General features: G+C 31.6%; 1 protein-coding gene across 5 annotated transcripts in view; it reads right to left on the reverse strand.

The window, feature by feature from the left end:
• The window catches only part of LOC143068708 (WD repeat-containing protein 64-like), a 48893-nt gene extending 33423 nt beyond the window's left edge, over positions 1-15470 (reverse strand). For 3 of the 5 annotated variants that reach the window (XM_076242967.1, XM_076242969.1, XM_076242970.1), the window contains exons 1-4: positions 14882-15470; positions 12545-12675; positions 8190-8295; positions 143-249 (exon numbers count right to left, since the gene is read on the reverse strand). In XM_076242967.1, coding sequence (XP_076099082.1) covers positions 143-249; positions 8190-8295; positions 12545-12675; positions 14882-15038 — 501 coding nt within the window. In that variant the 5' untranslated portion in view covers positions 15039-15470. The remainder of the gene's footprint in view (positions 1-142; positions 250-8189; positions 8296-12544; positions 12676-14881) is intronic. The other 2 variants (XM_076242968.1, XM_076242966.1) reach the window with 1 other exon arrangement.
• Between the last annotated feature and the right edge of the window lie 522 nt (positions 15471-15992).

Genomic DNA, 15992 nt, shown 5'->3' on the forward strand with positions numbered 1-15992 from the left:
TCCAATTTAGGATTTCGCTTATGCAATACATTAACTTGTAAATGTTAAGCAGTGGAACAGTACTACTCTTAGCTATAGGTCCTTATGATATTTGAACTATTTGTGAATCAAAATAAGGACCTAAGTGCTATGGTAGATCTACCTTATTATTCCATATACAAATGGCTCCCTTCTGTGAGGCTGATATATAACCATCTTGTGAAGGTATGTATCTCAAACACTGCACTGTATCTCTTCTGGTCTTGTCACCTTAAAAACAAACAACAATCTATTGAGAGAAATGGCAGACAGCAGATGAAGACAATGGAATTTGCACCAATGAATTGATTGGGATAGCATTTTTTCAACTTTTACGATACCTTTATATAATTGAGTCAAAATTTAAGTGACACCTATAGTTTAATCCAAATTGAGAGAAAAAAAAAGAAGTAAAAGTTTCTGCTTTAACGAGCTATATATATAATGAGCGAAAAATTAAGAGAGAAAGGGTTATTTTTTTCTAAATTCTGAGCAAAAACATTGATTTCAAGAAATTTAGTGTTGAAAGTTTCATTGTGATTTTGAGATGAAGAACAGCATTACAAGCCCTGTTCCTTTGCTTTTTGTGTGTTTTTGTTGTTGTTGTTGCTGTGCTTGTATTGATTTTGTGTAAACGATGGACACCCAATATCTTTTGTTTTTCTATTTGAAGCAAACAAATTGGAATGAAAGTTGTTCTAAAACAAAATCTTAGCAATAACTGAGGTGAAAGCTTTGTTGACACAATTAGTTAATAAGCCTTTTGAACTTTTAAACTAAAAGATTTCAACTTGGTATTTATGGAGGTTTAAATGGTATGAGGGATAGCCTGTGAAATAAGTCACACATCAACTTTTTGACCTTTATATAATTCATAAATATTTATTAGTGCTGTCCAAGAAACCATTTATTTTTTAAGTTCTCCTTTTAATGGATTTTGTGGTCGCCCCATTAATTAAAACGAAAGGGTAATTTGCAATTTATCTAATATGGGAAAAAAAGAATGAGGAAAATTCATAAGTCCACAAACATACTTATTTTCTTAAAACATGAATAGAACTTTTGCAGTAAATGTTCGCAGACCAAATGAGCTTTTTCAATGTAGTTGTCCAGCCTTGTGTTAAAAAATTTATCAAACATATAATACGGCATGATTTGCGTTCACACAACACTCATTTCTAGAATAAACTGCTGTAGGTATGCATATTTTCTAAAAACTTCTTATAATTATTTTGAGAAGTGTGGGAAATCGAAATATAAACCTGTAGGAGATAAAAACCATAAACAGTCAGTCTCAAAAACTTTGCCTATAGGAACTGCAACCTTAGTTAATAACAATATGAAGGGCAAATACGATTTAAATAGTTGTGGTATCATCATGATCATGTAAATGCAAAGATAGTTAAACAGAAGAAAAAAAATCTGAATCTAAAAAACAGAAATACCTTGAATTTCACAAAAGCAAATTATTTCACACTCAATCACAGAGAATTTTAATATACAGCTGTCAAGTGCAAATGCATAAATATAATCTGACTAATTATGCCAATCATTGTTATAATGAATAATGGATGTTAATGTGAAAAAGCGTGAATAAAGTCATTTGACGTCAATTCTTGAGATAATTTTCTTGCATGTTTGAGAACTATTCATTAGTTCTTATAAATGTCAAATGTCCTCCCAGGGAGAAACGTAAAGTTTAAATCGAAATGGAAACTTTCTTAAGGTGAATAAAATAAACAATCACTAAGAATAAAATAAGAAAAGTGCAAAATAATAATGCTGTTTAAGGCAAAATTTAGAAAATGAACTGTTCAACTTAATTCCACAAGAGTACACATAAACCAAAGGAAAACCTTATTGAAAATGACATGAATCAACCATTTAACTGAAAATGGCTTTTAATATTTAGCCTTAAATTCAAATCTTAAAGAATTTCTTTTCAAAAATTTTCAATAGCATATATAATCATTGAATGTATACACACATGGGAGATCATTATCAAACTTTGTTATAGCGTAAAAATGAAGTTACCATCACAAAAAAAAATAAAGTAATGATAACTTATTAACTGCTTGCATTCATTTCTATCAATAGCTTTTTTGTGCATCAATTATATATCTACATTACAGTCAAACATTTTATATAGACTGCCTTAAGTTTCCAATACAAATTTCTTTAATGGGTAAACTTATAATACATTACTTATTTAAATGGCAAATCTATACAAATGCTTTTTGCTATTTTTACTGTACTGTAAATATTGACTTTAAAACGTAACGGTAAGTGTCACTAATGTTTAGAATTTCATTCTTTAGGACATTTATATATACATGATATATAAATATCACAAAAGTTAATGATTAAAACAACTTATCATGATATATACAACCAATTTATACCATTTAAGTAATGGATTTTCTTTATAATTTTGACTCCAACTGCTCCTTAAATTGGTTTAATCAATTATATACAAATGAAAACTGGGTTAGAAAAAACAAGAGGCTTAACATGGATAGCAGATGAACTGCTTGCTTCCTGCTATTTTTTTCTTCTTCAGTCCCACACAAAACAAAATCATACATTTCACAAACAATAAAAAAACGTTTTAAGGGAGTTTAAGAAAATTGGAGCTAAATGAGAAAACACATTTATAAATAAGGCTGTTAGTTTTCTCTTTTGAGTTGTTTTACATTGTTATTTTGGGGCCTTTTATATCTGACTATGAGGTATGGGCTTTGCTCATTGTTGAAGGCCGTATGGTGACCTATAGTTGTTACTTTCTGTTTCATTTTGGTCTCTTCTGGAGAGTTGTCTCATTGGCAATCATACCACATCTTCTTTTTTTACATATAATAATTAGAATGAAAAAAAGATACACATAACAACCCCATACCAAGTTCCTGAAGCAAGGGCAGCTATATATATAAGCAAAATTGATCCATTTTTCAAATAGTAGCCAATTATAGTACTGTTTTCAAGGAGGTAAATCACAAGCCTTTCCCCTTCCTCAAACCTCAATCATCTCTATTTAAATCACAATTAATATTGTCTATCTTTCCTAAGTAGTTATTTTGGAAGAAAAATCATGTGCTACTGTTACAACTCATATGGAAATCACAAATAAAATTGATTTCATATCTTAAAACTGATAAATTAGAAAAATACTACCGCTTTACATAAATTTATACAGAAAAATATTCTCAAAAATATTATAGAACAGCATTTTGAATCATTATTTCGGCTGTTCAGACTAGAACTAAAACCCTTTCTTATATTTCACATGCATGTGCTTGTTCAATTTATGTTGATTTAATTTAGAAGTACAAATGTAACAGATATTTTCATGTTTACACAGTATTGTTTTAGAATTCTTAGTGACACCCTAATCTGAAGTTTACTTTGAAAAACTAATCACCTAAAACTACTTGAAATTTGTTTTAAATTCAAATTTCAAACAATTAATTGATAGGTGTATCAATTGAATGAGATATATTCCTTATCACAAGAGAAGTTTTTATTCATAGCATTGGTCATGGTAGTCAGGAATGTGACATGAATCTTATCATCAGACGACAAATTATTCCTGTGATTTACACCATAGAACTAACAATGCTCTATTTTATAATGGGAATTCTGGTCCCCTGTCTGACCCTGATTCTCAATTGTACGTACAACCAAAAAATAATCAGACATTATCTGTATGTATGACAAAGTTTTGCACTACAAAATGTAATCCAAAGAACATAAGAATGCAAACCCTTTCAAGCTTTGTGTAAACAAATTATAAATATCTAATTTAGTATAGTTAGTGGTTTGTTCTTGCCATGCAAGTTTTAAAACTACTTCAACATGAAAAACAAAATTTCATGATCAGACATCCTGATTAATACATGTATGTTATTCGATCAGTTATTACATGCATGTACATCAAAGTTTTCTTTTTTTTAAACATAAGGGATAATAGCTAACGATCTTAATGTATGGTTGCCCAAATTTCAATATATTTTTTTCTATGTCCAAGGATGATGAGTGTATGTTAAATATTATATAATATAATGAGATTAGAATGTCAATGCCATATTCTCTAATTTTTGTGCTATTTAAAACATTTCCTGACCGGTGTGAGAAAACTATTTCTCCTCACTTGTGAAAAATCTGTTATCGGCAATGATTGGTTGAAATTTAATTGTGACGTTAAATTTTCTTGTTTTCTTCTGAATTTACTTATTGTGACATCATGAAAAAGGCGACCATGCCTGATGACGTTACATCAAAAGTACACAACTTTCCTCAAATCTTTGAGAAGGAAGGATTAAAATCATAAGAGAAACAGATTCCACGATTGTAACTCGTGTAGTACGATATTTCTCCTCTCAACAGTTAAATTTTAATTATTTAAAAAGCTCAGCAAGCCTCTCGCTTTGAATATTAAAATTTAACTGTCTCCAGTGGAGAAATCTCGTAATACACTTGTTAAAGTTGTGGAATCTATATTTCTCAACCTCTTATTCCAGCTACATCATTAGACTCCACCTTAGTCCTTAATGGAAAATCAAAGAGCTGAAAGCTCTGAAGAAAAATGACGCCACTGTCTCTAATATTGGGATAGTTTTTATGCAAGTCTTGATTTTCACATACCGTAATTAGTTTAACAATGCAACATGTCTCGTAAGCATATAATTGATATTCGTATATGTGTGTGTGTGAAGTGAAGGTGCCAACTGGCTGGGTTTTTTTTAAAGACAAATGAATAGGTCAAGACTACCTGAATTGTACAAATAAATACTGTAGAAAGGCTTCTATATTTCTCACTGGTACATAGGCTGAATCCGGGTCCGTTCGCGCCCATTCACGTTTGCGCCAACTCATGTTCGCCCCCTTTCACTTTCACACCCTACATGTTCGCAACTAATCTTAATTGGTTTTGTGTTTAATAACTCTGTAAGCAAGTGTTTTCTTATAAGTATAATTGTTGTCATTGTCTCAAAATAAAGTGAGATAGCATTTTTTTTTTTGTGTTGAATAAATCTTAATCATGTTTTGGATAGGGTATTGTTAAAGATAATAATAATCCTTTCTAAATAAAGTGGTATTTTGTCAACGTTTTATTTAGCGTTGAATAACTCTTAATCATGTTTTGTTTAGTGTATTGCTATACTTTGTTTCATTGACCTCTTTCATAATGAAGTGAGATTCTGACTATTTTTTTTTCTGTGTGTTGAATAAATTTTATCATGTTTTGGTTATAATAGTGGATTGCTATATTTTGGTTCCTATATTTTATTGTTTCGTTGTTTCAGATTAAAGGGCTTAAAAACAATTATCTTTTGTGTTTTTCCTTTAAAATCTTCAATGTTTTACTCATACCAAGCTATAAATACATTCAGTATTTACACCAAAGCAATTTAAAACAACAATCATGATTTTCCAATTATTCAACTTGAATTTGAATTAAAATTGGGCGCAAATGAGTAGAATGCGAACGGACCTTGGGTGTGAACGTGCGAGGTGCTAAAGTGTATTGGGCGCAAACAGACCTGATACCACATAGTCTGAACCCCCTTCTCCCACAAAATATGAAGTAAATTAAAAACAAATTGTTCAGAGAACAATTGAAGTCTTTCCACTAGAAAAGATCTATTTTTATATTGAAATATGAAAAATCAGTTTAAAATGTTAGTTCCTATGGCTTTATGACGTCCTATATATTAACCTATGACCTTGACCTCAATTTCAAGGTCACAAACCATGGACCTTGAATCAAAATATCCTAGGTCTTTAATATGTTTGGTTAATGAGTACTACCACTTGACGTGTAATTTTAAATGTAAGATGGACAAAAACTCCCTTTTATTGTATGCGCAGCCTTTCAACCAAAATATACAAGTAAGACATGTCGCAACTAATAATTTATGAAAAATTATTTGTCAAAATGTCATACAGTATTTGAAAAGAAGTGAAAATAAGCCAAAATCAAAATTTATAATATGACCTTGACCTTTGACATTGACCTCATTTTCATTTTTAGTACCAATGACCTCATGAAGACCCTAGGTCTCTATCAGTTATGGTTTACCAGTTGAAAATGCATATCGCTTGAATCAAATGAAAAAGGGGGAATAACTCTCATATGGAGTCCCCATAGAGCTATGGTTCAAACGAATATTCTTATCCTAAATATGTAACGAGCAATTTGGTAAAATAAAATCTTTTACGGTTACGAAGGAGAGGTGGCCACAAGAAAAACAGTGTTTGGGAGATAACTCTTACAACGTAATGTATTTTGTTATAATTACATTTGATATATGTTTCATTATAATACTTTATTCTGATTGGCTAACTGCACATCACATGTTATTCCTCAAGCAATTGCATCACTCAATAAAACTTTTCATTCATGATAACATGTGGTCCCACAATAAAGTGCACAGATGAATTGAATAAAAAAGTTATAAAATTCGTGTTTTCATGATCCTAGCTAAAAAAAGTAATTATAAGTATTGAATGTTTCTTTTTGTAACCTCATAGGGTTGCAAAAGCGTTGACCGTGTGCACATTTTTAGAATGAAGCGCTTACGCTTACGCGCTTCATACAAAAAGTACTTCGGTCAACGCTTTTACACCTCAATGAATTTACAAAAAAAAAGCATTCAATACTTAAATGCAGTTGTAAATTTTTAAAGCAAAAAGAGTTAATACTAACTTTCACTTTTTTGGATGTTCATGTACATTTTGTATGTATTTATTTTTCTCAACTACATGAATTTTTTGGTGTATTTTTAATGATATATATGAGTAGTCCAAATAATTATTACGTCTGGCAAGGCTTTTTAAATTTTATTCTGGGACACCTTCCTATGACCACAAGGCTATGTTAATTTTTTTCTGGGACGCCTTCTAACGAACGTCTTAGGAAGGCGTCCCAGAAAAAAATAAAATAGCCTTGTCAGACGTCATTATTATTTGGACTAATACATGAGACATTGGATATTTTTATGCATTATTTAACCAGTTGAGTCTTTTACAGGATTGTTTGTTTAATGCTGTTTAAACATTACTGAAGAAAAAAAAACACCTTAAATTTGCTAATTATTTGGCATGAAAGTTTGATTTATTGAAAGGGACTCATAGTTTTCCATTTAATTTTAATAATTGTCTAATGGTTAAAACAATAGCTTCGTTGTTTACTTTTATACACAACAACATATTCACTTTGGTTTCGTTGTTTACCTAATATTCACTATGTACTTGGTAACAGTTATTAATTAATTGAATAGAAAATATTATAATAAATATTATTGGAAGCCGAATTGACGTCAAATAGGTGCCGATTTGACTAGATGCCAACTTAACCAGGTGCCGACTTGACTTGTACGTTTCAATTCCTCTGCGATCGTTTGCGGTATTTTCTTGAGAAAACCTATTTTCCATCATCAAAGAGAAGAAGAAACTGCTTGAAATGATTCCCGAACGCTTCGTGATTGTTAAAAAAAGTTTAATTCACTCAAAAAACACTTTTAAAACTTGCGATGTTTAAACAGGAAGTTTCAAAAGCACGTGTAAAAGAAGAAATTAACCGGTGAGAGTGGAAATCCGTACATAACATATATCACTATAGTACGACTTTTAAAGCAAAACAGTTTCATCCTTTTGTAAAACAGTCTTTAATATACCTATCACATTAATGTTTGAAGGGTCTTAAGCTTATTCAAACCATATAAGTCGGTATGAAACACCAAAACGGAATGATAATAACCGATTACGTTTTGTAGTTTACAAAATTCTGGACTGGTTCCTGTCAAACTACAACACTTTGTTCGACTGTAGTGGAATACAAACAGAAACCAGTAAGTTTGTAAACTGGTTCCTGGCTGATTACTACACAATGCTCATGCATATTAATGATAACACAAGCACATTCCAGTTTGTATTGAAATTAGTAAATACGAAACCAAGCGCGGTAGGCAGAGAAATCAGGTCGGCAGTTATGGAACAATGACTGCGTCATTTTCCAAAAACTAACTGCCTACCGGTTAAGTTAATTCATATAAACACTACATCAAGGATTTAACTGGTAATGAGAGTAGAATATTGTACCTTCATTATATCAGTATATCAACCTGGATCTACGTTGCCTTAGTCCTTATCATGGGAGGTAATAAACTTACCAGCAGCCTCTCCAACCCTCCTCCTCTTAGACACTGTGAATACATTGACCTCTTCACCAACAACAATTTCTTCATCATCATTATTAGACTGGAAATAGCCAAAAAGCTGCAAAAATAAAAGGATTTAAAATGCATAATGCTTAACATTTTCTGCATGATAAAATGAAATATATTTATTGAAGAATCTTCTACTGTTTATGAAGACACATAATTACAAAAAAAGTTTATGTTACAAGAGAATGTGCATCTGTTTGATGTAATACATGTAATAGTGTGAGATTTACCTCATACATTTGTACAAGTATATGAAGGTTTTTTCCTGTAAGGCTCTTTGCTTAAAATAAGTTGATCATAAATATTAAGTGAAACTTCAATATATTTTTGCCTAACAATATAATATATCTTGAAGTCTTAAGTTTTCCTTGTTGGGTTTTGTATACACTTGTTTGTCTTTTGATAATGTTTTCATTTTTTTGCCACCAACCTAATCAGTTTGTTTTCGACTTAAAAGTTTAAGATCCATGTGGTATCATTTCTCTCTGTATTGAAATATCAACTAAATCTTACACAAAAACAGTAGTACATGCTATGAAATTCAAGGAAAGAGGAGTAAAATCTAAGGTAATGTTATGAAAAAAATTGAAAGGAGGATTGCCTAGATATTTTTCCCAATTAGTTCTTAAAATTTTACCTAGAATGTACAAAATTCCCTTTTGATTTCAAACACTGTAAGAAAACAATTAAGACATATAGAAAAAATACTGTATTGGAGACATGCCGACTTTTAAGGAATAAAATTGGTATAATTCAATGAAATTTCCTTGATAGTCATGAAATGTACATGTGTTTCTCATTTCTCGTTTTTTATATAGATTAGACTGTTGGTTTTCCCATTTAAATTGTTTCACATATGTCATTTTTGGGGCCCTAAGCCTTTATAACCTGCTGTTTAGTATGAGCCAAGGCTCGGTGTTGAAGACCATACTTTGACCTACATGTATAATGGTTTACTTTTACAAATTATAAAAGAGAGTTATCTCATTGACACTCATAGTCTCATACCACATCTTCTTATATCTATCTACAATATTTCTCATTTGAAACAGTAATGTTAAGATTTTCAAACTGAATAGATGTACATTTTCATAAACCATTTTTATGAATATTAGCTTTGTGATTGCTCTTTAAATCATTATTACTGTATATAATTATCTGTACCTTTTTATATAAAACCTCCATGTAATTACCGGTAAAATATATTTGAAGTCCTGATCTTTTTAAAAACTCAAATTACTTTAGAATTTATATGAGGTTTTATACTTGACATTTATGAACTATTTCTTTTAAACATGACCTTTATATACTGAATGTCTATTTTGAGTAATTAAGTTTTTGCCAAGGTTTGTATATTTCATATGTAGCTTTTAATCTGAAACATATCTTAATTAAATACATTTACAAAAATGATAAGTTCAACATTTATCGAATATTTGTTATAATGTTTTGTGCTTCACAGGTTGTCAATATTGAATGATCAGTTCTTGTGAAACCAATAAATTTGTACTAGTAATACTACCTTAATCCTTATTCAGAAAGTGCTGATACAGTATCAATAAAATCTAATTTACATTTAACCCCATACAGCTTGGAAAAGCCAATCTAATCCACTAATATTTTAATTTTGTCGTTGGTGAATGAACAAAAGGACCTCACTCACACTGAGAGTGGAAAAAGACGTTTGACTTTAATGAAAAAATGACTAATTAGAAAATAAATTAGCAAAAAAATTTCACGGCAATGAAGCAAATAGAAGTATTTGGTGCCATTTTGTTTCAAACCTTTGTAAAAAGCATTTAAGATAATCGGTAAAGATACACTTTTTACCTACTATAGACAAGATAATATCTTTAACTTATCTTATAATTGGGACAACAGGTTGTTTAAACAAGAGTGCACACGCTGAAATGTCTCGCCTTCTATACTAATCATTGATATTATGTTGATAGTCCTAAGTATAAAGCTAAGCTTTATTACAACTGTCACATAAACTTAACATTAACCAAGATAACTAAACAAAGACCAATGAACCTTGAAAAAGAGGTCCAGGTCAGATGAACCATGCCAGGCAGACAGGTACAGCTAACAATGCTTCTATACAACATATATAGTTGACACATTACTTATAGTTTAAGAACACAAAAACTTAACATTGTGCAATGAACCGTGAAAATGAGGTCACGGTTAAATAAAACCTGCTCGACTGACATAAAGATCATAAAATATTTCCATATACCAAATATAGTTGACCTATGGCATATAGCATTAGATAAAAAGACCAAAACTCAAAAACTTAACTTTGACCACTGAACCATGAAAATGAGGTCAAGGTCACATGACATCTGCCCGCTAGACATGTACACTTAACAATCATTCCATACAACAAATATAGTAGACCTATTGCATATGGTATGAGAAAAACAGACCAAAACACAAAAATTTAACTATAACCACTGAACCATGAAAATGAGGTCAAGGTCAGATGACACCTGCCAGTTCGACATGTACACCTTACAGTCCTTCCATACACCGAATATACTAGCCCTATTGCTTATAGTATCTGAGATATGGACTTGACCACCAAAACTTAACCTTGTTCACTGATCCATGAAATGAGGTCGAGGTCAAGTGAAAACTGTCTGACAGACACAAGGACCTTGCAAGGTACGCACATATCAAATATAGTTATCCTATTACTTATAATAAGAGAGAATTCAACATTACAAAAAATTTGAACTTTTTTTTCAAGTGGTCACTGAACCATGAAAATGAGGTCAAGGACATTGGACATGTGACTGACGGAAACTTCGTAACATGAAGCATCTATATACAAAGTATGAAGCACCCAGGTCTTCCACCTTCTAAAATATAAAGCTTTTAAGAAGTGAGCTAACACCGCCGCCGTAGCCGCCGCCGCCGGATCACTATCCCTATGTCGAGCTTTCTGCAACAAAAGTTGCAGGCTCGACAAAAAATAAAATTATTACAAAAAAACACAGGATTTTCATTTACTGGAAGGAACAAAAGAAATCTTCAATATGCATGGAATGTAACACTAAAATTAACAGCAAATACACCACTGTGGGTCAGATTCTATGTAAAGATATTGTTTACAGGAACTGCTAATATAATATTGAGTCATTATCATGATTATTGACTCTTAAAATATCAGTGGGTGGTAGTTTCAAAATACAATACAAACATCACTGACTTTAAAATCTAATCTAAAACAAGAAATAAAATAGCATTTTTTGAGTTTGACAGTCCTTTTGGTCTATCTATCATTTTCTGTAGTACAGTGACATGTATGCACATGTAAAGTATAAAACACTACATTTTTGGTAATCCTTGTTACTCATTGAGTAGATAAGGGTCACACTGAGCATAAACAATTGTGCTTTTCACAGGAGACAAAAAAAACAAAAAGAATTCAAAAACCTACATTTTTTGTACATCATGTGTCATGATAGGCAAACAAGCCAATAGCTAATATATGTTTGTACTATGTGGTCAAGGTGTTGGTTCCATCTATACATTCAAGTTATACAGATACAATTATTTAAATCAGCAAGACTGACCAAGGAGAAGGTTAAAACCATCACATTATCACAACTAAAAAGTTTGATAACCTTTAAATTGAGATCAATCATCAAACATACACGACATACATGTAGCAAAAACATAAATGAAGAAGAACACTAGACATTTTGATAATCTAACCAGAAGAACACAACCCCATTCAAATTGACTCATTCTTAGTTTTCACTATCATTGACCAGAACTATCTAGAAGACACAGATGTGTGAGTAACAATGCAAGTGTTGTGACTTTCAATCAACTACATTTATACCAGAGTTTACTTCATGTTAAAAAGGTTAGAATGGGTTCTACCCATGCTTACATAGACTGATGAAAAGGTATACAATTTCTGCATGGTACTTACAAATAATGAAAATGTATGTACTGTATGTTCAAAAAGCGGGTCAATAGTTATCAAAGGTACCAGGATTATAATTTAGTACGCCAGACTGATTTGGGAATTGCCTAGTATGTATACTCAGCTTTAAACAAATATCATGAAATTATATATCCTATTCTGACGGGGGTTTATTGCCTTAAGTTCACACTATAAATCCCCTGGAACTCTTACACCTGGTAAGAAGATATTACAATAAACGAGATTTGTGTTGCATGTTGTCAAAATAATTTCGGAATAGCATATACCGGAAGTCACTAAACTAAGAAACAAAACGTATACGGGAACAACCAAGTGTCTCCCGGCTGAAAAAAATACACACCTCGCTCCAATCAACTTTGGCATCAGGATTTGTAGAGATTTTTCTATATATTGCCTTTAAATCTGTATTTTTTATATCCGATCCAAACAGCTGTCTTATTCTGTCACAAAACTGATCAAAGCGCAATGACTCTGAAATGAATAAAAAAAAAAAGTCATGATCCCGAAAGTACAAATTAATCTTCAGAAATGAAATGTGATTTACAACTTTTGATCGTTTTCTATCAGTGTGGGGTCTATCAGTATGCAATATACAAGAAAAATCAGTGTAAAATATCAGTATTCCGACAAAAATATACTGTTTCGCTAAGTCTCTGCACAGCCACTGACTCTGACCAATTTAAAAGTACTCTTGATAAAAAGCTGCATGACTTGACTTGATGATGACAAAGATGATGGGGATTAACAGCCGGACAGCAAATCCCTGATTTGTCCGTTAAAAACCCGGATTTATTATTCGAGAATCAAGTGGAGATAATTTCTGAGAACGTCATCAACAGATGTCGCTGCGTAGAAAAATAATTTCCCGCGGAAGACGACCCGGCAGGAAATCGTGAATTTGTTAAGTTATAAGAATTTAAACGTATGACGAGCGGTATGCATGATATGATAAGTTTTACAATTATTTTAAAGATATAAGAAGTCAAAAAAATGCATCGTTGAATCAGAAATTCAAGTCATTTATTTTGAGCCTTCGGAACCGCCATTTTTCAACATCGACTGTCATTGACAAATATTCAACTCGGGACGAATTGACACAAACCCGTTTTACCTAGGAAAAATAAATATGAGATGTTTATATTGATAAACTGGAACGTGGAGAACAGAACTGGGATAGTCACATGTCGTTACCATTCGTTGTTTACACACGAGCACAATTTCAGTACGTAGTTAAAGTTTGAAACCTGCCGTATTTAATGATGTATTTGGTTAAGCAAGATGAATACATAAAATAGCTATACGCCGTCGATTTCGTGGCGTCATTGCCGTTGCTAAAAAATGTCATTTTTTGAACTGAAAATCACGTGATCAGAATAATAAAATCGACGCCATTATGAGATTTGCTGTCCGGCTGTAAATGATGAACAAACTGTGAGGAGGAGAAGGATAAGGAGCAGGAATTCGACGACGACCGTACCATGGAGATGACGACGATGAATTTATTTACATGCTATTCATTTTTTAATACATCCAAACTGTATGTATGTCATTCGTATTATTTCATATCATCTTTATTAACTGAAAGTATTCAGTCAATCACAACAGTACTTCTCAATCTATCAACGTTTGGAAGATGTGGCATTACTTGTTGGGTCAGCAATAAGAATGTTTATAGGCTATTTAGTTACGTAAGATCCATTTAAACATCTTAATTGATCAGTTGTATATAAAAAATTAATTATTTTAATTTCTTTGTTCATTTTATGGTGTTTAAACTGTAAAAAGCTTTTAATCCTTCACATATCAATGGCACTATTTCAATAAATAGTTTTATGAATAATTATATTTGGTGATGAAAATTATGTTATAAAGGAATTGGGGTTGCCCCTCAATGAACAGATCTCTTAATCTATTTTATGATTAATGTCAAAAACTGTAACATCATTTAGATATTCTTTGTTGTATACCTTATGTAAAGAATCGAATGGGCCTGCATACTATTCTATAAGAAGGGTATTTCGCTCTGAGTTTGTTACTTATTTTTGTCGTCGCGATGATATATTTTTTGCGCTGACCTGAAGCAATTACCAACCAATAAGAAATTACTGAGAAATTGTAAAGCCAAGAAAGAGTGGGCTGGGCCTAGTACATGATTGATATGGTCCCAGGGCTGATTTTACAAAATATTAAAGATACGCGAGAAGCAACCATTCGTACAGTTTATGGTATATAAACATGCACCTTTGTGACAAAAGTTTCTTATCTTTTCATAGTGCCGTAGCATTTTGTGAAACCAAGCCAACTTCCTATGTTTGGAGATTTTCTCACACTTTTAAATACTACTACAGAGATGGAAATCAAAGACAAGATAAAGAAGCTTAAAATGTCTTGTTTGAATTGAAAATCATGTCTTAATATACTGATAACTTTCATGTCTGTTTACGAAACAATATATTCTAGTCAGTTTAAATTAACACAAAATCAATTCCCATCAGATTCCTTCATGCAGTAACTAAGCTTCCGATTCGCAGATTTGCCTTTTTGAAGAAAGAATGCCATCTATTATACAGTCGACTAATACAAAGATATCATGATAAAAAGTCTGACAATCAATACAACTACAAAAGATTTTATTGACAATAATTATCACACCAACAGTGGTATGTTAAATATATACCTGTAATCATCTGACGCCTTTCTTCAGGTGTCGCTTCAACATCTTGGAAAGTCACACTATTTATAAATTCCGCAAACTGATCAAGTTTTGATTGAAAGGTTCCAGAGGTATAGGGTCTTCCTAGACCCTCACCACGAAGTTCTGGTCCCTCAGACATTATATTCCTGATTTGTCTTTAACTATAAATCCCACAAGTAGATTTAAATATATTGCACATGCTTTTAATCTATCCAAATATATCAAGTAGCATTTCACGTGTTGCTACTATTCCAAATCATAACATTTATAATAAATTTAAATAATGAAATAAAAAGTAACTCCAGGATGTGTTATCACTTTAAAGTTGGTTTAAATGAAATCTTATCCATCCCGAATACACATCTATTGTTTAATCGACACACAGACAGGTAAAATGTTCATTACCTGAGAGTGGATATTGCGTCTTTTTGCACCCTAGCAACTATTGTTGACCAGGTATGACCCCAGTGCCAAGAAGGGGATAAAGCATTTAACTGTAAACAATGCAGCACACAAATCCTTATTAATCTTTTAAACAACAAAAAATGGCTATAAATGTGTCATTTAAATGTTCATATTTCTTTTGTAGATCGATAGAATTTTCGTCAATAAAATAGATTGGCAATTCTACCCCGCAAGGGACGATAATTTTGTAATATTTAAACATGCGAGATTAAAATGACGGGATTTAAATCAAATTGTGAATTCTAAAGTAATTTCAGTTAAATTTTTCTATATTTATTCAGCCTTGTCCGAAGTGATTTCACAGCCAACGCCGGATAAAATTAACGTAATAATTAGTCATATTAGGCCATTAACTTAAAGAGTCGTCCATCAATATCATCCACTTTTCACGTTGAATGTTTTAAATCTATATAGGAAAATATGTAATCAAGCGAGAGAACTGTCAAGACAAGCCAAAAGATTATTATTTTTATGTGAGGATTTACATTTAAACTGTAAAAATAAAAGTATATAAATTGAACGAAACTTATATCCCTTCGAATATTTCTTGATTTAAAAAAGGAGAAATTAGCATTTAGAGCTATTGGAATCGGATAATGTGAAGCAAGCTACATTTAAGTTTTATACA

The sequence above is a fragment of the Mytilus galloprovincialis genome, chromosome 3 (genome assembly GCF_965363235.1).
Source record: "Mytilus galloprovincialis chromosome 3, xbMytGall1.hap1.1, whole genome shotgun sequence".
NCBI lineage: Eukaryota > Metazoa > Mollusca > Bivalvia > Mytilida > Mytilidae > Mytilus > Mytilus galloprovincialis.